General features: G+C 46.7%; 1 protein-coding gene across 2 annotated transcripts in view; it reads left to right on the top strand.

The window, feature by feature from the left end:
* The window catches only part of LOC144114243 (uncharacterized), a 33,178-nt gene that overhangs the window by 7,104 nt on the left and 2,381 nt on the right, over positions 1-23,693 (top strand). The window contains exons 1-4 of one of the 2 annotated variants that reach the window (XM_077647844.1): positions 7,729-7,914; positions 8,342-8,479; positions 12,991-13,152; positions 17,592-17,696. In XM_077647844.1, the coding sequence (XP_077503970.1) occupies positions 8,351-8,479; positions 12,991-13,152; positions 17,592-17,696 (396 nt within the window). In that variant the 5' untranslated portion in view covers positions 7,729-7,914; positions 8,342-8,350. Of the gene's footprint in view, positions 1-7,728; positions 7,915-8,341; positions 8,480-12,990; positions 13,153-17,591; positions 17,697-23,693 lie in introns of those variants that run through there. The other variant, XM_077647845.1, reaches the window with a different exon arrangement.

Raw genomic sequence — 23,693 nt, 5'->3', positions numbered from 1 at the left:
TGTACATGTCTGCCCGGCCGAAATGGACGCTATCACTGCTATTGTGTTCGAACTCGTCAGTCTATTTTAGGTGAGACGGCTGCATAGTGCGGCAAGCGTTGGGCATTCGCAACGCGCCTGTCTGCTCTGATGAGGTCAACTGTCGAAATTGTTTTTTTTTTCATTTCGAAATACACACGCTAAAAGCATTACACGAGCTTTTTCCAGTCACAATTAAGTTATTGCATTGATTCCTGGGGGTTAAATTACAAAACTTACTTGAACCTCCTACCTTACGCTTGCAGAAGAGGATAACGAAATGCCCAGTCCCGAAATGCGTCCTTTCGCCCATTATTTCTGAGTAACCAAATAACGCCGGCATGACAGCTTCGAAATTTCCGCATTGCGCTGCTCGTATCAAGAATTGAAGTCTGGTGTCGCCCTTTTTCTTTCCTGCACGTTTAATACCGCCTCAAATAATACTCGCTCAGTATCATAGAGAAAGTTTCTCGTATCCACATCTCGCAGGGACTTTGGTCAACGTTCCCTTCAGTATGTAGGGGTAAAAAAATTGAATAATATACCTTGTATTGTCTTAGAAACGTCTACCCCTTCTATTTCACCGAAGCCTTTTTTTCGATCCCAAATAATTAACTGAAGTAAAGCGCCTATTGCTTGGAGCCTTTTTCTTATAGCTATGATCTTTATTTCCGTTATTGGGCTTGTTATTGAAACTTATGCATAACTACTTCACAGACGTACTCTTTTGTATAATGAATGTTGGTCTTGCTATAAGATTGTTTATTTTTGTCGTTCGCCCTTGTGCACTTTTGTAACTTGTGTTAATTTGCTATTACATGTATCTCGAACACTTTTGTATGATTTGTACATTTGCATTATTTCGCGACTGTTGAGCCGGAAATCATTTGTCCTGAATAATTCCTTTTCTATATTGCTTGAATCCATGACTAGCTTTTGGCTAAGTTTCTAGACAGTGATGCGTATATAGTGTTCCGAAGCCATGGACATAATAAAAAAAGCAAATTGGATTAAATTAAACTGAAACTTAGCCAAGTAGGAGAATTGGCTCGGATGATGGCTTAATAGATCAATGTTATTTTGCCACTTCAAAGCCGCTTGTCCATCGATGAAAATCGTGCCTTTTTGTTTAGCGCATAAAAGGCAAACTTTACTGACGTGGATAACAGCCGTAGAGAGTAAAATTATTTAAATGACTGTTTCAACTTGCTCGATTATCATTAACAAACCAGAATAGCCCATGAAAAACTTTCGTAGGGGAAGAGGGGGAGGAGACACATTTTAATGATTACTGGAGATGTTTACGCTATTTAGAAGCGCAGAAACCGCGACGTGTCCGTTTGGTTTTAGTGAACTTTCAAAAATTTATGATATCTATATTTATGCATCAAACACATTTTTCACAAAAACGCTGCGAACATTTCTCACTTTGCAGGCAGGAGGTATTTCTCCTCTTAACTGAAGCACCTGGTATGCTCATCATGGCAGAATTTCTCGCTGTCAAATATGTTTAGCAGGCAGTGCTGTTCTGTCCCTAGCACCTTTTTGATGGTTTGTCATGATCCATGGTCACGTGCAAAGCGCGACTAAGTTCTTTAGCGCCGCTATACTTTGGGGTCTATTTTTTTCATAAACACAATGGATTTACTGTGCACCATACTAGGACCTTTAAAAAACTTTTCACCTTTGCAGTTGTACAGTCTGATCAGGAGTATACTTGAAGGCGTCAGTTTTCACACCCCTATCAAAACTAGCTAAATATTCTCCGGGTCTAGTCGTTCGCCGTTAAAGGCGTTAACGAACCCAAGGCGGTCTAAACTGATCCGCAGCCCTCTTTCATAGCCCTTTTGTCGCTTGGGAACATCCCACATACTATGCCATACCTAAGCCTTATCTAAGTGAAATCCAAATGGACAGCCTCAACGTGTATGTGATCAGCGCAGTGTACCAATAATTCTAGGCTGCGCGCCAAGACCCCCAGGAAGACCAGTTTTTTTTTTTGTTATTACCAGTTTCCTGCGTCACGAAGGTATCAGTTAGCTCAGAATTAACACTTCGATTGAAATGTTCACCCTGTCAAGTTGCGGAAGACAACTGTGTGCGATAAATTATTTGTGCGGCATTTCTGTAATGAGCCTGAACCTTTATGTGGCAATATGTGATGTCTTTTGAAGGAGCGCTACGTTCGTTGCGGGGCTATATGCTCGCATTGAGCAACTCGCGGGCCAGTGGCGTTCGTTTTACATTCGCTTTTTCTCAGCCGACGGGTAGGTCAACTGCTGCAAGTCGCGATAGGGCCATCCCTAATCGACAACGGCATGCCGTAATCAGCATCAGTTCGTGGGCTTCGTCTGGTTGCTTAATGAAGCAGCCTATGGACGAGCTTTTTTTTTCTCATCGAGGGATCATCTGTAACGGCCGTTCTGGTATGCAGTGAGGGCAAGCCCACTAAACACATTACGGAGCAGTCATTGCAGTCAAGATGGTTCCCACGGACAATACAGCGGTTGGAGACTGCACTAAGATTGAGTCCTTGCAGCAGTCTTGAGTGGCTTCGCTAAATGGTGGGAGGCAACTTTAAGTGCTAGTTTGTGTCCAGTATACGAAATCCCGCTACGGCAGGGCCTATTAACATGCTGCAGTAACAAAGTTATATACTGGCGCCTGGCCTAAGAAAGAAGACACGGACGTGGGTGGCGTCGCAAAGAGCGATATTTTCCTCCCTAATGAGGAGTTCGTTTTCACACAAACAAGAGAGTCTAGAACGTGAAAATGGGATTAAAAACTTGTACCGCAGCGGTGACCAAGTGGCTTGAGCATTCGGCTCGCGCACGAAATGTGCGGGTTCCAATCCCCAGTGCCACGTATACCTCCTACCGGTGATATAATGGGTACAAGCTTTCCGCTTGCCTGGTGCTTGGCTTACTGAGGGTGAAATTCTTGAGAAATGGGTCTTCGACCGCGCTTGTGTCATGAAAAAACCTTTTGTCATGGCACTCTTTGGCCAAGATACTCTTGTGCCATTGAAAAACCAGGCCACCACCATCATTAATAAGTTGCAATTTCAAGATGAAATTTGTGTTTCGTTTCGTGTACTATCTCAATTCAGCACAGACTTCACTAGTTCCAAATGAGTTCAGCGGAAATATCTGTTCGACATAATATACCTGGAATTACAGTGTTTTACAGATGGATCTGCTTGTTTGATATGGAACACGAACGTCTATAGATTCATTTTCGCCTCTTTTAACGACGGATGCTCCTTGTAAGAAGTTACGAATTGCAAACAGTGGCTGAACATAAGCCTGACGCAACAACGAACAGTTTATTTAGTTGAAAGGGCAAGGGCAACATGAAGGCTATGATTCGTACAGCGCGCTCTATTGGCGCGTTCACAGCTAAGTGGTATGCATTGCCTCAGAACACGCGCCCCAGACTGCAACGCACCGCGCGTGTCGCAACTGACATCGCTATATGCAGGAACTGGGCCATGACGTTTGATATACCGTATTGCGCCACTCACAAGGCGCGGGAAGGCTCGCTATCTGTGACGCGCCCTCGGCAACCTATGGTATAATCGATAAGACTTAAAAGGGCAGACCTAGCTGCTTGCCACTGCTGACGTTCAAGTAGAGATAATTCTTGTTCACTTTTGAAGTCACTGCCCAGCGATCTACGAGTGCAGGAGAGCTTCGCGATTAGGCTAGTATCGTCCGTCCGCCTCTACAGTGTGTCAAGTCGTATCCTCTGTAGGCTACGTGCGAAGTGTAGAAAGGGCCAGGTATACGCAAAGGAAGTAATCGAAAACACTGTCGTCTGATTAAGAGAAGGTGCGGGATAATCGACGTAGTGTACAGCCAGAGATCACGTTATCTGGTTATCTGTATGGCCGCTTCATCATCTCTTTGTGTTCGGCTCTTTTCGATATATCGGTGGTATTTCGGTCTCATGCGGAGCACGTTTCATTCAGTCCTTGACCCTTATTCCTCGGCTATGCTTATTGTTCACCCTCTAGCTCGGGCTTCGTGGGAAATCCTCAAGTTGGCAAAAAGAGAGAACGAAAGGGTGCAGAGGAAGTTGCATCTAATGTGGGCGTGGCGTTTCTTCGCAGAAAAGTGGAACTCGGCTTATTTTTTGGAGCTTGAAAGCTTACTTGACTTCTTACCTAAGTTCATAAATACATGGCATGCTTAACATTCTGAAGAACATATCGGATTTAAAATGAGAACACTTCGTTCCTAGCTTTTTTTCTTGTCCGAAGTGTGATTTGTAGTTGGTTTTTGCCTGTAGGTGCTCTGGCAATGTAGATGCTCCGTACAGCTACATTGGCAAATCGACCTCGCGAGATCGCTAGGGTGTAATATATTTTGTTCGAGCTCTGGCCGATAAGAATGTGAAGCAACGTTTTAGGCAAGTACGCGTTAATGGAGTGTACAGTTTATAATCTTACAAATATGTTTTGTTATGTCCAAACGCACGTACCGGAGGAGATTCTGAGATTATGAGATTATGAGGCAAGGAGAGAACCGCGACGGCGGGGTTACGAAGCCCTGTACCACGTGATGTGTCACATTATGTGGTTCACCTTTGACCGCGGCCAACGATCAAGGTAAGTCTGGGACAGAACCAGTGCGCAACCGCTATGTCAGCCTAAAGGCGTAGTTCGCAGGGCGGTGCGCACGTGCGACATCGTCAAGAGCCCTTTCGCGCGAACTCTATTTCCCTTTCCCTGTGTCCTTTTATCTCGAAGCAGTGACTGCGGCTACTTTCAGGTGACGTTGGCTGTCGACCTTTCAGTCTGAGCTGTTGTGCTTCAAGCTACTTCTCCATTCCCCTCTTTTTTCCAGCTTCATATATGAGTGATAAGCCTGGCATTTTAAGATTGCCTTTTATTTCAGCCACTTTGAGCGAATGATCGCCGTGCATGTAGAAATCTTTTCAACGAAGTCGCATGCCGTGCACTGCCTCGCTCACAGCCACCAGGAATTCAGGGTACGAGTTTTTTTTTTTTTTTGCGACGCAATCATTTCTGCTGTCATGTGAAAGCCGAAATATCACGAGGATAGCTCGAAGCGTACAGATATGTTTGTTTGGCATATTTCAGGGATCCCAAGCAGGATTCTCCTGAAATTCCAGATGCACTATGATTTCTGGAACAAGTATGCGTGTGTACAAATAACAAAGCAATCCCGCTAAAAAAACAAAATCAAAAGTAAACAAGTTGGCAAATAAGTCATGGATTTATATCAACTTTCATGCTTTCAGACAGTTCTGCGGCTCATAAATTAGACTCTTGGTCGCTTTTTACACATTAGGTGAGATCGAATAATGGCAACGCACTGAACTGTCCAATACATCACGGCAACAAACCCTCCAGTAATTGACGCGCACTGCTACCTCCACAACACCTCAGGGCACCGGGCCCAAAATGATTAGCTCGTGACGCTTTCCTGACGACTCTGCCCACTGTTTATGAAGTGTGCTGCCACCCATTGTCTTCGACGCGTTTTTTTTTCTCTAATTGCCCGCAAGGTTACCCTGGGTGCACGGCGCCTAATCTGAAAGAAGCGCAGCAAAGTTCCGCTCCGGTTATTATAAGCCGGAACACTAAAACGGACTTTGCAACTGCAAAAAAAAAAAACTAAAGCGTGAACACCTGCCAGATGTTTGAGCGGTGTGTAATTCTTTGTGAACAGAGGTTAAAAGCCGCATTCCGCGCGCGCCATTACGCGGCAGCGAAATGGGCAGTCAACATTCCTGTAAGAGAGAGAGAAAATTTTTTTTTCTCTTAATGGGTGCTTAACACTTCGTTACTTTGATTCTCTCGCAGTGAAAAAAAAATTAAAACTGAATGGGCATATAGGCCAGTTACGACGGATGTTGCACCCTGCAATAGACGAGATACGGGTTGAGTAGCCAAGTGGTTACATACTCAAATAAAATCGTAACTTTTTACCCCTTTCAATAAGTTTTATGTCAGAAAATAGTGTGTACTCCTGGGCGCGCACAAGTTAGGGAATCTTTTCTGTTTTTGTGCTTGCACTGTAGATAAATCGCCCTGCATCCGCACTATTCAAAGCGAAGACACAAGAACGTATCTTTTTAGTACCTTTCCATGGCAAACCTCATATGCCGCAGGCTTTGTTTGATTTCTTTGCGCCGCGGATGAGCTATATCGCACGTGATAGTGAAAGGACTCCCAAATGATAGTAGAAAGCAGCGCTTGAATTCTGCAAAAGCTGCTACTGCCAAATAGATCTCAGCAATGTAAGCTGAGCGCCGTACCTATAAACGCCTAGAAGACTTCAGCAACCGCGGCAACCCGGTAGCAGCCCCACCAAACGCGTTGGGCGGGCTGTCATGCTCATGCTACAGCTGGGCACGTATTCAGTCGTGAGCGATATGAGATGGAACAAACTTTTTGCACAATACTGGAAATTGTCTTCTCATTTCTCAACAAAATTTGACAGTGATTTTTGGATATTATGCGCCAAAAGGAAAAGTAGTTAGAAAACAGAAAAAAGTGTGCTTGTCGCGCATGCTTATGAAGGAATCAATAAATGAATGCTCAAACCTTGTTTCCTCTCAGATTGCTGTTTACTGCACGCTTTGTGCATTATTCGTGGGTCACTTTCACTTTTTATTTCTGCCTTATTTCCCCTGTGTGAGCGATCCGTTGGATAACCACGTTTTCAACTAGCTCGATTTCTAAGGCACTCTAGTGCCTCTAGCATGGGGCTCAACAGGAGCTGTATGTTCAGTTGTGTGCAAAAGTGGAGAGATGGATTCAGAAGCAGCCAGGCTCCTATGCTGCTCTCTAGTGCCAAGCACGAAGCGACCGCAGGTTAGCAACGAATGTTTCCCGGTGATGAGCTTGACTTGTTTAACACAGCAACCCCCTCCCCATCAAAAAAAGGAATGGATTGTGCAATATGGTGTTTGTCTGGGCTAGTCGGTACATGGCACTAAATGAAGGCACAGCGCACGAAAGACGGGACTGAGAAAGAGACAAACACAGCGCTGTGACGATGGATTGTCACTGAACCGCGCTAAGAATAAGCTAGGGGAGGTGCGCGTCTTTTTTCTCATATTGTGTTTTTCGGGCACGTCGCTGTCAGGCAACAATAAGCTGGAAATGCTTGAGATGCGAAAGTTCACGATGGAGTGAGTGCCTGACGGACTTCTAGGCATTACAGCATAACCTGACCCACTGGTTAGCGACAGCACGATCCAACTACCTTTGAGCTGCGTGGCGCCTGATTAAAAGAGCGACTGTTAAACGGTACAGAGTATCACACGAAAGTGTCTTGGCCGCGCATTCGCACGCTCGCCCTGATGCCGTGGCGGACTCGCGGCCAACTTGCTCCGCAACTAACCTCTCGTCTCAACTGGCGTAGCTCCGCGGAATGCCACTTAGAGAAGCACGTCGTTTCGCGCGGCGGCGGCGCGAAACACGCAGCAAGAAGCCCGCGCGTGCTGCGAGGATCCGCGGACGAACGCTTACATTCAAGCGCTTCAAATGGGGGAGGGTGGTCCCCGTACAAACAACTTCCCAGCCGCCCGGCCGCTTCGGGCGAGCGCGGCCTTGGAGACCCGCTTCCCCTCCCCCCACTCCTCCCTCCCTCCCCCCCTTCGCTCTCAGCATTCCTGGCCGATGCGCGACGCGCAATATCGCCGCGGCGTCGTCTCCCAAAGGCGCGCCTCTCCCCCAAAGCACACGAGCGACGCCCATCCTGACATCACATCCCGTTGTGGGCTGCCGGAAAGAAGATCGCTGTTGTTCCGGACGCTGCATTCAAGCTTTGCGCTCTGCAGACTAGCGGTGCGACACGCGTCCCACTTGTGCAGTGCCCCCTCCGGTTTCGCTTCCGGCGCGTCCTCCGGCGCACCTCCCAGGTAACGCTTCCACTGACCTACTCGATGCGTGTAGCTTGTCGCGCATCTTGTTGACGGTAGCGGGTTTCATATAACAATGCAAAGAAGGAAATTAGCTGCCATTCATTTGTCGTTTACAATTAGTCCGTGTCGCTCTTGTCATTCTGTAGAGCGAACTTTGAGCGTCAATATCATAGCTGCGCGTTTACAAAACCAGAGACGCGCGATAGTTCGCCTTGGACTGTTTCGTAAAGAGCGGCTTTCGTAGCAGGGACGCTGGGAGTGGGCGGGGTCGCCTTCGCCTGCTCGTTGAGCGCAGAAGAGCTATCATATTGAGTGAGCATTTTAATTTAACGATTGGTGCTGAAACCGAACATCGACCGGCCCTTGTGACACCGAAATACGCGCGGAAAACGAAATTAACTTGTGAAATAATGATTGCGTGCAGGTCAGTAAAATGTCTTCCAGCACCACGACTGTTCGCCAAACCACCACCGTGACAAGCGGTTCGTCGCCAGTGGTCGCCCTCTCGGTGAACACATCGTTCCTGACCAGCATCGGAGGAATTCTGACTCTCATTGAGCTGGTAAGAGCGAACGATTTGGCCGTGTCCGCATATTTTTTTTTCCTCCTTTTAGTGCGCAGCAAATCCGCAGTTTTGGCCGAGGCCCCTGCTTGGCGCCCGGACAAATGCTCGGAAATGTGTTCGCGCACCTCAGATCGGGCTTTGGAATTCTGCCGGTTAAGCGGTTCACGTGGGCGGTAGCGTAAGAGGGGTTAGGTGCTGTTGGTGGAGCTCAAGACTCGGTGCACATTACAGCGAAGGAAGATGCAGCGCAACGTTTCGGAACATTGTGCCTCAACCTTGGTCACTTAACGTTAGTTTTTGCTGTTGCTGTTCAGAAGACTGACGAATCCCACGTTTCCGATTTTGTTTGATGTTTTGGCCTTTAGGCTTTTTTGCATTGTTTGTGACTGCATAAGGCTTCTTAGTTCGGTATCAGAACAAGGCAAAATAAAAAGAAAGTAAGACGTGCACAGAAGTACTTATGCCCCATTTACGCCATCATTGCCTTGTTGTGTGCACAGTAATAACAAAAAGATGCTCGAAAACGAGCGGAAAAAATCCATGCGTGAAAATGAATTTATGAACTGCTACGAGCTTGCTCTGCGAGCACGCCTTTTATTTTTAGAAACGGTGTGAGCTCGTGTAGTGGTGCGGGTGTCGCAGATTCCTTCCGACGCATTGCACATTACTATCGCAGCTGCAGCACGCAACGCATGCGCGGAATGTCGCTGTATCTCAGAGAAAGCTCGTTGACGTCGCTTCATGTCCGCACGTATCGCTGATTCCTTCGCAAGCCTGCCCTCGTAAAAGCTTCCGGTCACTAGCAAACTCGGATAGCAGGGTGCCCAGTCTAGGCAGACGGAAGGGCGCGCGAGGAGGCACATAAGGAGCGTGCGGGTAGAATAAAGCGTGAGGAGTCGCAGAAGTTACCTGGTCAGGGAAAGGGAAGGGGGAGCAGTGTTGCAAACGAGTACCACGTAGCTCGAAGAGTTAGGGTGTTGCCACATTCGTAGTCACGGCGCCTTTGCTGTGCTGGGCTCGTGACTACGAATACGTAACACAAAAACGTGTGCTCGGCGCGTACAAACTGCGCAGCCCACGCATACCCCGATGTGTGGGCGTATCTTTTAACTATGAGCGGTAATTTTATCAAAACGAATCCGCTAAGTTTGAACTTCGCTTCCAGCTTTTTAATGCCAAACATTTCCGCCACTCAGCATTGTAAACATTTTGGACATTGAAGAAGTTCTTCGCCATGAATGGAAACAATCAGCACCAATATGTCTAAAAATTGACTCTGTTTATAGCATCTTTCGATATGCAAACGCCCAGTGGAAAATAGCAAACGTTTGCTCACTTAAGTATTGTGGGCCTGGATCTTCGTCGGGGGACAAATGGACACATATTAAGAGTGTCTCCTCTGAAAGGGTACGAGAGAGGGCGCCACTATGCTCTGAAACTTTTGCTACTTTATTAAATCCTTTTTCTTGAGTATATAACAGGTAGGGTCGTGGAATTCACCCTTCTTTCCGGCACAAATACAGTTTCTAGGCTATGCCGAATTTTACTCATGAATATTTATCCTAAGATCAGTTATTTGCTTTTAGGTCACTAATCCTACAACCGTTCCTTACGTCTATCGCGGACACACACACGTTTAGTTGTCCCTGAATCTGCTGCCTCGGCTATGATGATCTTTATTAGCACTAAGGAATTTATAACAGAATTTTACTCATGAATATTTATCCTAATGTCAGTTATTTGCTTTTAGGTCACTAATCCTACAACCGTTTTTTACTGACGTCTATCGCGGACACACACACGTTTAGTTGTCCCTGAATGCGTTGCCTCGGCTATGCTGATCTTTATTAGCACTAAGGAATTTGTAACAAAATTTTTCTCATCGCACTTACTGCACACACTACGTAGTTCATCATCCCGGTCCTGGGCATACTTCTTTTTATAGCTGCGCGTTCTGACGTATTTTCATCTCGCTTCAAACGATGGCGTACTGCCTCCTGGATTATCGTACAGTGATTCCTTTTTACATTCACTTCTTCCGTGTTAACACAGATCTATTGAGGCCTTCTTTGCCATCAGATTTATCCAGCTCATACCCTCTGCCTCTTTTAGCATGTTTTGAACGCCCTTTGTTGTCACTTTATGGCCCCTTTATTACCTCGCGGTACCCCTTTAACGCATTTCGTTATCTTGCGACAGATCTTCCGCAAGGTGTCCGCTATCGGGTGCAGCTCCAGTCAAGAGCAGTACCCACTCTTAAGCAGCAAGTGCCTTGCATTTCCGCCAAAAATGCAGCAATTGCACGTGGACAACAGCGCTTCCAGCACCGTGGAAAGACCTCCGATGACTGAACCTGCTTAGAATGCGTAGCCGTAGGAAGTCATTTTTTTCGTAGTCATTTAATTGACAGCTTTGAGCTGTCTGAAAAATTTAGATAATTTCAGTGATTACGTTTTCCCGAATTTAGCCGCCGCGGTGGCCCAGTGGTTATGGTGCTCGGCTGCTGACCCGAAAGACCGGGGTTCGATCCCAGCCACGGCGTTCGCATTTCGATGGAGGCTAAATGCTAGAGGCCCGTGTACTGTGCGATGCAAGTGCACGTCAAAGAGCCCCAGGGGCCCCATTCTATAAACTGTCGATTTTTATTTGCCAATCTTGTGTCCATTCGGTCCTCTGTCTGTAGCCACTCAAATATACCCGCGCCTTCCAAGCGCCATGGCAAGCGACCCAGCCACAGGGTGGTTGGCGACCGAACCTCACCATTGGCTAAAATTGGATGCAATATGCAGCCAATGGTGGGTTCATCGTAGCGCTCTGTCGACAGCAGGCGGCCGGTCCTGACCACTGGCTGCCATTGGCTGCGAAATGCAGCCAATGGTCAAGTCCGGTCGCCAACCACCCAATGGGTCGCTTGCCCCAGATGCTTGGGAGCCGCGGGTGACCACTGTCCCAGTGACCACTGACAGATAATCCAGCCCAGTGACCACTGACAGAGAATCGAATGGACGCCAAATGGACAACGGAAAATGGACGGCCGATAGAATACGGGCCAAGGTGGTCTAAATTATTCGGTGCCCTCGACCAAGGCATCCCTCATAGCCTAAGTCGCTTTGGAACGTTACTCCATCAACCATCTTCCCCAATTTAATGATTGTACGTGGACAAATGAGAAAACTGCGTTAGACACATCAACTTCCGCCTGAAGTAAACATTCGGTTTTGTACCGCGTAATATAAACCGTTTATGTATTAAACAATCGTTCGAGTGCAGCGCTACGCCTCATTTTTACGACAGCCCGCATACTTTATGGCACCTTTCATAATCAATACCATGTGCTGCCTTGCAGGACTGCAATTCTACCACGAGGATCAAACGGCTTTCGCAGAAATTGTTTTACTGTTATATTATCTTTCCATTGCGGTCAAGCCACTTACTTCCAAGGTCATACAGTTTTTTGGCGCATGTGATAACCCATTAATTGATTGAAAAACCGTTGTCGTTAACGAGCAAACTGTGACTGAAATAAATATGTACTGAGTTCGTCATCTGGCCTCCAAAATAACTGTGCTCGCCTAAAGAGCCCACTTCTATTATTTCCCAGCTTCTGGGGACATCTTGCAAAAATTTGAAACCTGCTGCCTGCGGTATGCGCTGGGTCCTTCTCCCCAACCAGCAGACGACGCTTCGTTGAGGGCGAGTGTTCGACTCGGGAATCTTCGTAATTGGGCGGCTTGCCCCTCAGGCAAGAGAGAGACTGACCCCGCAGCTGGCCGAGGCCATCCGGGGGAGGCGTGCGAGAACGCGCGTTTCCACTGCCTCGCGGTGCCTGCGAAAAAATTCGCGCAGTCGGCAACTCGGTCTAGCGAATCGATAACGACCAGTTACGTCTCCATACACGACAGCGATAAGAAAGGAAAACAGCCTTTGGTGCGCATTTTCGGCTCGCCGCCGCTTCTGCAACATGTTACCTGGGTTGAACGCTTCCGGCCGCAACGCATGCCGAAGCCTTAATCGTGGCTTCTTATCTAAAAAATGAGCGTCCTATTTTGCGCGACTTGAGCCGATAGTGCCGAAGCACCCATGGTAAACTAGAAAAATGGATAATGAGTTCTCGCACTAACTTATGCACGAAGCTGAGTTTATTTCGCGTAAGGATACGATTTAAACTGCAAAATAAGTTTCTGACTACGTGACCTAGCCTCTCATTTGTTCTTTCCAGATTGTTCTGGTCGGTACAGGCCACATGTGCTGGGGACGACCTCCACGGTATCAGTGAGAAATATACCTACCAAATCTTTACGCCGGCGACGATAACCTGCGGAAGGCGTCAGACGGCGCCCGAAAAAGTGTGTGTGCTGGTTACCCCCACGTAGGAGGAGGTTTTTCTGTTGAGCCATATTTTATTGCTTGATCCATGCGACTGCTTTTCAGAGAGTTTCTTCAATGATTACGCGGTACATTGTCCACTGTTTGTGAGGTAACAAGGCTGGCGTGAACTCAATGCGCAGATCCTGGGAATCATCGTGTTCAGCCTGTGCTACCAGTATGCCGGGGGTCACTCGGGCATCTTCCTCCTGCTCATTTCGTTCGCCTACTGGCTGGTGTCCTTCTACATCGTGTTCTCCGCCTTCCTGTCGGCGTCAGGGACGCTACTGCCCAACACCTTCTTCGTAAGTCTTCAACTTTGTATTTCAGGTAAAAAAAAAGAATGCTGTTCAGAATAGCTCAGACGTGGTAACTATAGCTCGCGAGGAACACTAAGGACGAGAAAAAGGAACGTTCAAGGACACAACCGCAGTCATGTCACGGACTAGTCGGACACAACGCTGGTTTGTGAACGACTTAACACCACCCAAATTACCCGCTACGGTGGCTCAGTGGCTTTGGCGTTCGGCTACTGATCCCAAGGTCGCGGGTTCGATTTCGGCCGCCTTGGCCGTATTTTCATGGAGGCGAAACCGCGACTTGCGAGTACCGCAACTTTATTTCCTCCATACAATACAACCTGTAGAAAGAAGGAAAGAAACGCTCTTTACAGTTCAAGTACGTTTGCCAGCAGCTAGAAATTTTGGCGGTGGTGTGCACCTGAAGGCAAGACGCAAAATTCCCCTCTGCACGTGGACACCTGGTGTGCAGATTAGCACCTTTTATTCGCGTTATCACTTCTCGTGAGCCCGTCCAAGTCGACAGCGGCACACAAAGAGCAAATGACCACCAGCTCTAAGTGTGTAGCTTCGGCTTCCGGCGTCCCTTTTTTTTTTAGCTGCTTCTTGCGGCAGGTACTGACAGCATTTACAGTTACGTGCTTCGAACTAAATAATAAGCTAAATGAGGTTAGCAGCGCCTTCAAATATTTTTCGGCATGATGTAGTCCGACCCAAAGCGTAGCGCGTCATAAAACACACCAAGGAATGAAAGAAGGAACAAAGAAGCGCTTCTTCGTCTTTCTGCTCTTCGCCTTGCCCTTACAAAAAATTCAATAGAACGTCCATAGAATGTTCATCGCCTGTATGTAGACTGCCGAGCTGTCTCTAGGCAGGCGAGTGAAATTTTCGAAAGTGCGGGTGCTTCGAATGGACGACACTCCAAACCCTATCAGTGCGGTTAAACAAGCCCAAATATCAAAGCTATGTTATCTGCCTGTGTAAAGTGTAGGGCTATCCTTTTTCGTCAGTATTATTGGTGTTTTTTCCCAACATGTCAGTTCCGTTTCTAGATAAAGGCACGCTGACTCGTCCCCCTTCTTATCTCTCTCTCTCTTCCTCCAGCCATGGCGGTTGTGCTCGGAGTTAGCGAGGGCGATGCGCTAGGTTTAACTTTTTGGCGCTTGACTCTTTTTTTGTTTTCATATCTGCTGTTTGGTTCAAACATCGGTACTGGATCGTAAAATGTTTTTTGTTGTTGTTGTTGTCGTTGCCAGGTCCCTGAGCTGCCACAAAACTTATACTTTTCTTAAGCCACACCTAGAAAATGGTTCGTAGCTGTAGTCAGCTTGAAGCTAGTTGCTGTGGCCTTTTACTTAAGACCTCAAGTTTCTTACTGACGTTTAATAAAGTGACAAGAAAATTTACGTCGTCAATATCTAACTTTTCATGTACGAGCTGTTATTTTGGCATTCCCCTCTCTTCGTTGCCACATGTTCTGAAGAGTTACTATGGGGCTAGTTCGTATTTAATCGGAAAGCACTAACTGGCACGGAAAGGACACACACAAACACACATGACGAAGCGCTACAACAACTGTTTATTTTTCGGAAGTGACATGAGTATAAAAACACACCACAATGTCAAACCATGTCAAGATGTGCAGTAGCGCATCTTGTTGCTATCTGAAGGACCGCAATCTTATGCTTTTGTAATATGCACGTGTTGGCTGACAAGGTTTTTTCCTTATGTTTGCTTTCTCTTTTTGTTTTTGCTTTTTTTTTACCCGTGAAGGCGCGGATCTAGGGCTACTGCACATCTTGTTGCTGGAAACACTCTGGGTTTACTCCTGCGGATGTTCTGACTGGACACTGCTCCCTCGGCTTTAGCCTTAATCACATCCTTGTCGCCATTTGTTAAGAACGATGACGCAGGCGGAGTGCAACCGTTTATCTCGACAAGCATCCGACTACAAGCACAAAGGGAGCAGAGTTTTATTCGGCGTGTATGCATAAAAGTCGCATGGCGATCGGGGCTGCCGACACAGACACGCGGTCGACTCACATGCTTGCAGTAGTATCATACGTAAACACTTGTCAACTCCGGTGATGGCTTCACGAATACAGGGATTCTGTATGCACGAATCAATGCTTTCTCCTTGCCGCGTTGCCTGTGCTTTCCTCGCAACACTTGTGAGTAATATAGTGGTGCGTATAGAGCAATACCTTGTTCAGTGCAAAGCAAGAACGAAGGTACATTCGTACAGCCACAGAGCGCATCAAATTAATTCTGTTTTCTTATTTCAATAAAGCTGTTGCTTTAGTTTGAGCAGCAGGGATTATAGTCCTTGGCGTCCTTCTTGACGCCGCGCTCATTTTCTCTTTGCACTTCAAAAAAAAAAAAACGCTGAAAGGACGGCCAGTTAGCGATTCAAATTTTGTAACATTGCACCAGGGCACATGTAAGAGGAGCAGACAGTTGACGGTCCATCCACTGTCCGCTCTGCTCTTATGTACACAAAACCCTTACTTCTCCGCCTGACGCCTTTCATAATTAACTCCCACGTCATTTCTCCTTCCCCTTTTATGTCCACCATCTCTTTACCCCAGCACATGGTAATGAGCCAGTACCATATGATTAACCTCCCGACCCTTTCTTCCCTACTCTTTCTCTCATCTGTCTCCATCATTTACTCTAATGGAATGTTAAAAAATGCTCTTTACACGTTCGCCGACAAAACGCGATTTATAACGCCTCGGACCATGCAGTTTGCTCTCTCTGAATATTGAATGTTCAGGCTTCTTAGTTCTCAAAAGTTCGCTGCACAAATGCGCCGACCGTGGCCCAAGTAGGTGGCAAGTAGAAAAGAACAGAAAATATGAGGGGCTCGTTAGGATATATGCATACGAACGCAGCCGAAAGTCTCTTTCAGGTTTCGGCTGCGCAGGTGCCTTGGTGGCTTTGGCGTTTGCGGGGTTAAATCCCGGCCGCGGTGGCCGAGTTTCACTTTGATTTTTAACCTCCTTTACACAATGCCCCTCGGGACCTGTAAAGTCAAATAAATAAAAAAAAACTGAAACAAAAAGAAGCGGTGCAATGTCGGTGCAGATTAAAGAACCCCGGGTTTTCGGAATTGATTCGAAGGCCGTGACTGCGGCGTGTCTTGTATAGCCCATGTGTAATTACGGGATGCGAAACCCCACACGCCACTTTCAGATTTTAAAGACTGCTTCGGTTGTAAGCGATGTCATCTGTAGCACACGTGGTGAAAGTATTGAGAAGCTGCAGAAAAAGGATTCTTTATTTTTGCGCAGCCTTTTCATTCCAGTACCGAGAGTTTCTCTCAAATCACTGCTGCACCGTCTCTCCCAAGCTTCAAATGGCGGCGAGATGAAGATGATCTTATATTAATTTTTGAATTTCTAGTTATTTGCGCCGAGTTACTTCTTGTCAGCGCAAGGACCCCTCAAAAAGCTACGCGAACGAATCGGAACATTCGACACTGATCATTCGTGTAGTAACGTGCTGTACCTTAATTTGACTGTCATACAACCTCCGATCAGTAATTTACAAATATCTTTCGATCTGATACCCCCCTGCACGCATTTTTTTACGAAACCAGAAAGCGATGGCTTTGAATTCAATTCAGTTCAATTCAATTTATTTTACCAGAAGCTTGGAAGGATATCGGGCTAAAAGTTCAATGTTTTTCATAATAGATGCCTTTCTTTCGACAAAACATACGACGAGAAGAATGCATCATTTATTTCTCATTGCTTCTCGTTCTGAAGCGTTTTTTGCACTAACTGTATTCTTTTGCCTTGTACAGTCGTCCACACACCTGTCCATAGCACTCGAACTGCGCACCGGGGTGTACACTTGCATCATCTACGAGCGGCCTAGGTCTAAAATCAAGACCATATTGTGCATGCGCATTCGCATTGATCGAGTTTAACTCCTCAAGTCTTTAAAACCTATATCGGGTCCACCAGGCAGCAGCTACTGTAATAAAGTCGTAACACAGCGCGCCGTCAGAGCGCTCTGGACAAGTGTGTGGACTACAATATGTACTTCTTTGGCACCCCCTGTTGCATGCACAGCGCATTTCTTAATCTTTCTTCATTTCTTTTTCTTAAAAAATTCAAAAATGATCATTGCGGTTATCTGAAATAAGTTTTTTTCAAGCAGGGAGGTTGCCCCCTCGTCCGTTCGTTACGAGTCAGCCTGAGAATTAAATAAGCCTTGTTTCAGTGACTTGCATGTTTAGTGTGGCAGCGAAAATACCTGCTAACTAAAACATACAGGACACTGGAATTTAAATATAACTTTGTCAGCTGCATGTGAATCATGAGCCTTGAGATCTGAGGACGTTTTTGTTTGTGGTCGCTGTCATTATTTTTTCGGTCAACAAGCGCTTGCATTCTGACTCGGATTGTATTGACTTGTTTCTCGCCTCATGATTCCAGTACTTCCTGTTCCACGTGTTCGGCATTATCCTCTACGCCGCCGGTGGCATTGCAGTCCTGGCCCAGCTCAATAGATTCAGCCCTTCAGGAACCATCGCTGCTGGGGTAAGCTGCATGCGGACGCAAATTAGATTAGCCGCGTTTTGACGAGGCTTCAAACTCGCTGATTTCCGCTACTGCTACTACTGAAACTTTAGGGAACTGCATGAAGGATTTATTTTTCTAAATGTGGTCCAGGGGACCGCGTTTGCGAGCAATGGCACTATGCAGAACTCGTCAGTGCACCAAGGCGTATCTCCGCCATTATTATGCAACAGTGCTACAGGACGAAGACAAGAACAAGAAGGGATAATCAGACTGCGCTGAACTTACAACCGTCCTTTTCTGGAAGACACACGTCAATTTATACATTGACCAAACCTGCGCACATAATGTGCATAATGACCGGCGCACAAGGGAGATAGCTGAGGCATTCCACATTATCAGGAAGGCGGATGGGTGTGTTAGTGCACCTTCAGTAACATTTTCAGCCAGGGAAATCAGCATACTGCACAGTGGATAACGGCTCTGCGTGCACACGTGTGCTTTTGAAGTGGTTTTAATTTCGGTAAGCACGTATGGGTTTGGCGCATGTCTTTGACGCTGCGCATGTGCGCAGGTTTGGTCAGCGTATAAATTGACAAGTGTCATCCAATAAAAGAGAGACAGTTGTAAGCTCAGAACAGTCTGTTTGTCCCTTCTTGTTCTTGTCTTCGTCCTGTAGCGCTGTTGCATAATAATGAAGGAATACCATCTAGCCCAAACCGCCGTTCTTCTACGTATCTCCTTCCTGGTGTGTCACATCTGTTGACACCAAGGAAAGAAGCAAAGGACAAGTTTTTTTGGTGTGTGTATATTCAAACGAAGTTTGAAGTTTGGTCCAAATATTCACCCAAGTATACAGTTCCCAAGTATGCACTTACAAAGTATACACTTCATCAGCTTTAAGAGCACGGGAGTGGGCAGCAGTCAGCACAAGCAGCGCTATCTATGCCAACTAAGACCTGCATTATCGACGATGTCATGCATGCGTGCTGAAATGAATTTCCTTTGAGATACACCGACACCAATGCCGAGAAAGTCAACTGGAATTCATGCCATTTTCCCTGAGACTCAAGGAGAAATTCCCGCCGAACTAGTCGCTTATAAAGATCTGTTGTTATTGCACGACTCCTGTAACATAAAGAAGCCTAGGTCGGTTAACAGCAATTCGGTAACAGTTCCGACCAGTATGAGTACTTTGTTCATAGTCGGGGATAAAAGGTGCATCCTAGCAACAATAACAGAACAAAACAGAAAATCTACTGTGGCGACTGGTGCTAAGGACGAAGCAGAAATAAGGCTGCTCTATGCGCGCCTTCCTTTGCTGCGCCGGTCACGACGTTCCCGGAACGTACGGGACCAGTGTGACAACTGTGGGTGAGCGTGTGCGCAATAGATTGCCGATATCACAGGTCACTCATTATAGGTGAATGACGCGCCATTATCGTCACCGTTTATTTATCTAGTACATACTGCCGACCACAACAGGTTCTAAAGAGGAGAGGCGCATTCTGGTAAGTGTATACATAGAGGATGGAGGAGATAGGGGATCTTTATTACTCGATTCCCCGTGATAAGCTTTTGGAGCGTAAGTATTGGAGCGTTTTCTTGAACTGGTCGAGGTTAGGCGTGCCGTATTTTAAGAAAAGAAATTTGAGGAATACGTTCTGGATGTAACGTCGCCCCGGTTCTATTCAGTATTTTCTTGGCAAAAATTGACAACCTCATTTGCACATCATTGCATAGTGATCATGTGGTCCGTCTCGTTAGATCCGCTGATTTTTTTTATATATATTTCTAAGCCTGTCACCAAGGAACAGCGTAGATCGTACAGCACAAGATATTTTATATGTTTCTAAAGCCTCCTCATGGGGTTAAAATTTTACCTATGAACTGCCAAATGACAAAACCATTAGGTTCCTCGACTTGCACTAACCATGTATGCTGGATGTTTTCACCCCGCACAAAGAAAACACTGATGCCGCATGCATCTAACCGGTCTAATCTCATCAAGAGGGGCTTAGCGTTCGGAGGCCTTCATGGATGCAGTGCATAAGAGCTGCTGCCACCGCATGGCATGTAGACTGATGCATCAGGTCTAGAGGTTGCTCGCAGCGGGTTTTCTTTTCTCGGTGATCAATGCAGTGGCTGAATCCGGGTTGCGGAAAGTGAAGGCTCTTGCAGGCCAGAAGCTGCCGACCTCGGAGCTAATGAAGAAATTGGAAGTCATGCCATACTTACAGAAAGTGTCCCGCTGCATCAAGAGTGTAGCTGAAAGGCATGGTGTCAGCCTTGTGTTTTTCCGCACCGTGTAAACTGGCTGCCATTTGCTCGAAAATTGGAGTCGAAGGGTGGAAGAAAAGGGCATGTAAAGTCAACCATGTGAAACCCCGAAATGAGTGCAAGGCTGGTGTTGTTTGCCGCATTCCGTTGGCCTGCGGAAGGGTGCATATAGGACGGGCAGACAGGCGCGTTAATAAGCACCTGCAAGAACACAACACAAATCTAAGTGGGGACCAAGAAAGCCATTTGGCATTGCACTGCCGCAGCTGCTAAAAGTGCAAAAAACTGTGAAGTTTTTGGATCATGTGACCAATTTGGGGACGGGAAGCATCAGATCTTTACGGGAAATCTTAGAAGCTTTTCATATCGGCACTTAGAAAGAAAATTGTGTAAGTCATTGGTCGTTGTGCTTAACGAACAAGGAACGTGCCTACATAGCTGCTGGTGAAAAAGTGATCAAGGTGACATCAATTCACGCGTTCATATCACGTGTCGTAGGCGTTGATGATGCGCATGCATCCGAGTTTTGTCCTGCAATGTATGTTCCAATACAGCACAGTTTCCAACACAGCACAGCGTTAGCCCGTGTCTAACACCTCCGTCTTCTGTACGCGTCTTTGTGTTTCCGCTGGTACCCTCTTTTTACTAGTTGAACATTTTGATTGTCTGGCGGCGGAAGTACCTGTGATTGCAGGCGCATTGGCTTGAGACTCGGTGATGAGCGTGTAGTTAATATCTTTGGCTTCAAAAGGAATAAAGTATTGCATTGTTCTTATCTGATGACTATATGCTTTTAAGGTATCCAACACAACGCTTTTCTGAAGGGGTCTAATCTGTGCTAGAATTAACTGCACGACAGCAGGGCTAGAGCTTAGGCACATGCAAGATATCGACCCCAGGCGCTGCTGCGCGCACGCAGCGCGTCAGACAACGCTATGTGCTGCAATTTTGCAATTCACAACGCTTCCACCGACAACCGCAGCGCTTTCGTGAAGTTGCCGATTAGGTAGCCACGGTGGGGAACGAAATACTGCGCACAGAAGGAAATAACTTACGGTGTCATGTGTTAGCGCCGGCGTATTGCGAGCGTGACTTAATTTTTTTATACCCCTGTTAAGCGGCTTATCCATAATACAAGATGCGGCGGTAAAGCACGTACACACAAACAAAAACAAAACTTCCTTTGAATAGAAACACGGAGTAAGATAGACAGGAGCGCCGACTGCGCTGATAAGAGGCGCTCAGTTTTGCTACATCAAAGAGGGCTTGGTGGGGCGTCTTATAGATGGCGCTCGGATTTGGCATTGGCCCTGGTACGGACACCCGCCGCACCGATGCTGCGGCGGGGCGCGGGTCCGTAGTGCGGACGCTTCCACCCTCTTATTTTGCAAACACATGGCATGCCTTGCGTTTGTCGTCTGCTTATGCCTGCTTTATACAACTCTCCTGCCGCGTTGCGATGGCTCATATATGCGCGCGCTCCTCATGAAGACGTGTTTCGCGTCTGTTCTTTGTCTTTTGCGTTCCATGGATGGCCTTTTAGTGAGTATTAGTACTGTATCAGATAAATGGTAAGGTATGTCAGGTTTAACGTCCGGTATTTGTAGATGAGCTAACAGAGAGAGAGAGAGTAGTGCAGGGCTTTTGATAAATTCCGGCCACATGGGGTTCTTTAATGTGCTCTGACATCGCACAACACCCACATACTGTGCGTATTTAAGAAATTTCCGCCCCTCAGCAGGGTAGATGAAGCATCGGTGTTGGTAGAACGGCGCTCCACTGCTCAGCGAACAACTTTCTTTGGCCATATCCTTGTTTAGAGTCAACGATAAAAGAGTTCATCGCCTACCCTCCACGTTCGCAGGACCATAATTATAACACTGCACAGTATGCGCTTCTCACGTATGCCGTGCCGTTTGCGTACCGGCTACCTCGTGGGTTCGCTGGTCGTCTGCGTGCCGCTGTAATGTTTACGTACGGACGTAATGCCAGTAACAAATAAAACGCGAACAAAGAAACTGAAATGTGAACACGAAAACAAAAATTTATTTGCGCCTGGAGGAGAAAGAAATAAAAGGGAGGTTTATTAACACGTGTAGAAGACAGTGGTCGCGCATTTAGAGTTGAATTAGCCTGCGCTATAGTACTGAGCTTCTCACCACAAAGATCGTCTCGTTTTGCTGTTTGGGATTAAGCTGTCTTGTCCGCGTTTTATTTGCTGCTGACGCTGCATCGGCCGACTCACGAAAGGAAAAGTGTTATCTTAAAAGAGGATATCGCACGCTCAACGATAAACACGATTCCATTTGTGCGTTTCCCGGCTAGCAGAAGACGCGCAAAGGTGGCATCCCGTTAGCTAGCTTTTCGCCGGCTGGGCGCCACACATGGCGCCGCAGCATTTCGTTTCGTGGCACTGTCGGCAGGCGGCGCTTCGATGAGGCTATTTCTAGCGTTCCTGTCTATTTCTGCAAGGAGGGTAGGGTGAGAAGAAAGCGCGCACAAGGCCGCGTCGGCGAGCAAACGGGAGCGGAGGGAGAGAGTACAGCGCAACGCTGAGCGCCGGAGGCACGCTGGGCGTTCGCGGAGAAAAATGACGCCTGCCGAACTGTTGCAGCCAGTCCAGAGCGGGCTCTCCTGTATATTTTACTCCGTGAATAGAACGCAGAGACGGAACGCACGTGTGATCGTATAGCCAAAACACACCCGCGCGTAGCGTCATTCGGTGACGTGTCCCTATTTACGGCACGGGAGTGGAATTCGTTGGCTGCCACTACGCAGTGTGCGTGTGGGTAGTATCGAGTCACCTAGGAATTACATCGCTTTTGTGACAAGTTCCAAGGAAAAATGATGCGGTGAGACTGCTGTGAGGGTTCTTGTCAATTAGAACGCGACGCATATTCTACATTTGTTAGAGGTTGCATAAGCTGCCGTTATCAGCAAGAGCAAGATGAAAAATAGTGAACGAAAGACAAATAAAAGTTTAAAACGAAACAACCTCAGGTCCACTGAACCCGAAGGGCGTGGCGTTATAAGGGGAAATCTACAACCGCTACCGCTGGCGTTCTTCCGTTATCTCTCAGTGGCGCGGTACTCGAGCACACCTATCAACTCTGCACAAAATCATTTTTCAACAAGAAAGAGTTTGTGGACTTAGTTTTTTCATATATATTAATACTTCGCTATAAAAATCTATATATCCACAGATATCTCTTCGGCATGCTTGCATTCTTTTCCTACTAAGGCTTTTGCTGTCGTGTAAAATGTTCCCCATTGGTTTTCTATTGCAGTCTTAACTGCTTGATGGGAGCGATGGAAACACTATAATATATTTCGTTAGGCGCCGGAAGAATGGACCACTACCTTCCATATTTACATTCACATTGTTATATTCCAATACTAAAAAAATTTGCCCAAGAATGCTGGACATGGAGTAAACTTGTTTGCATACAGATCCATGTCCTCAAAGTGTGCTCACAGAAATTTATAGAGCGCTGCATCCATATTTAAAGGGGCTCAAATACAACAAAGCACGATTCACCCTTGGTCTCTAAAACCGTGGACAGGCTCCTGTTTTAAACGTTCGCTGCAACTTCTGTGCGTCGTAATCAAAATTCGCCGTTTTATTTATTTTCACATGAAACCGAGAGGGTAACAGGAGCCAAGGGTTACATCCTTTACTCCCTCACCCGTTCTTTCCGTACACACTGTCTTTGGCGTCTATCGCTGTCTTCCCCATTA

The sequence above is a fragment of the Amblyomma americanum genome, chromosome 1, assembly GCF_052857255.1.
Source record: "Amblyomma americanum isolate KBUSLIRL-KWMA chromosome 1, ASM5285725v1, whole genome shotgun sequence".
NCBI classification, from domain to species: domain Eukaryota; kingdom Metazoa; phylum Arthropoda; class Arachnida; order Ixodida; family Ixodidae; genus Amblyomma; species Amblyomma americanum.
The sequence above is the reverse complement of the archived record's forward strand: the minus strand, read 5'-3'. Positions and strand labels throughout refer to the sequence as shown.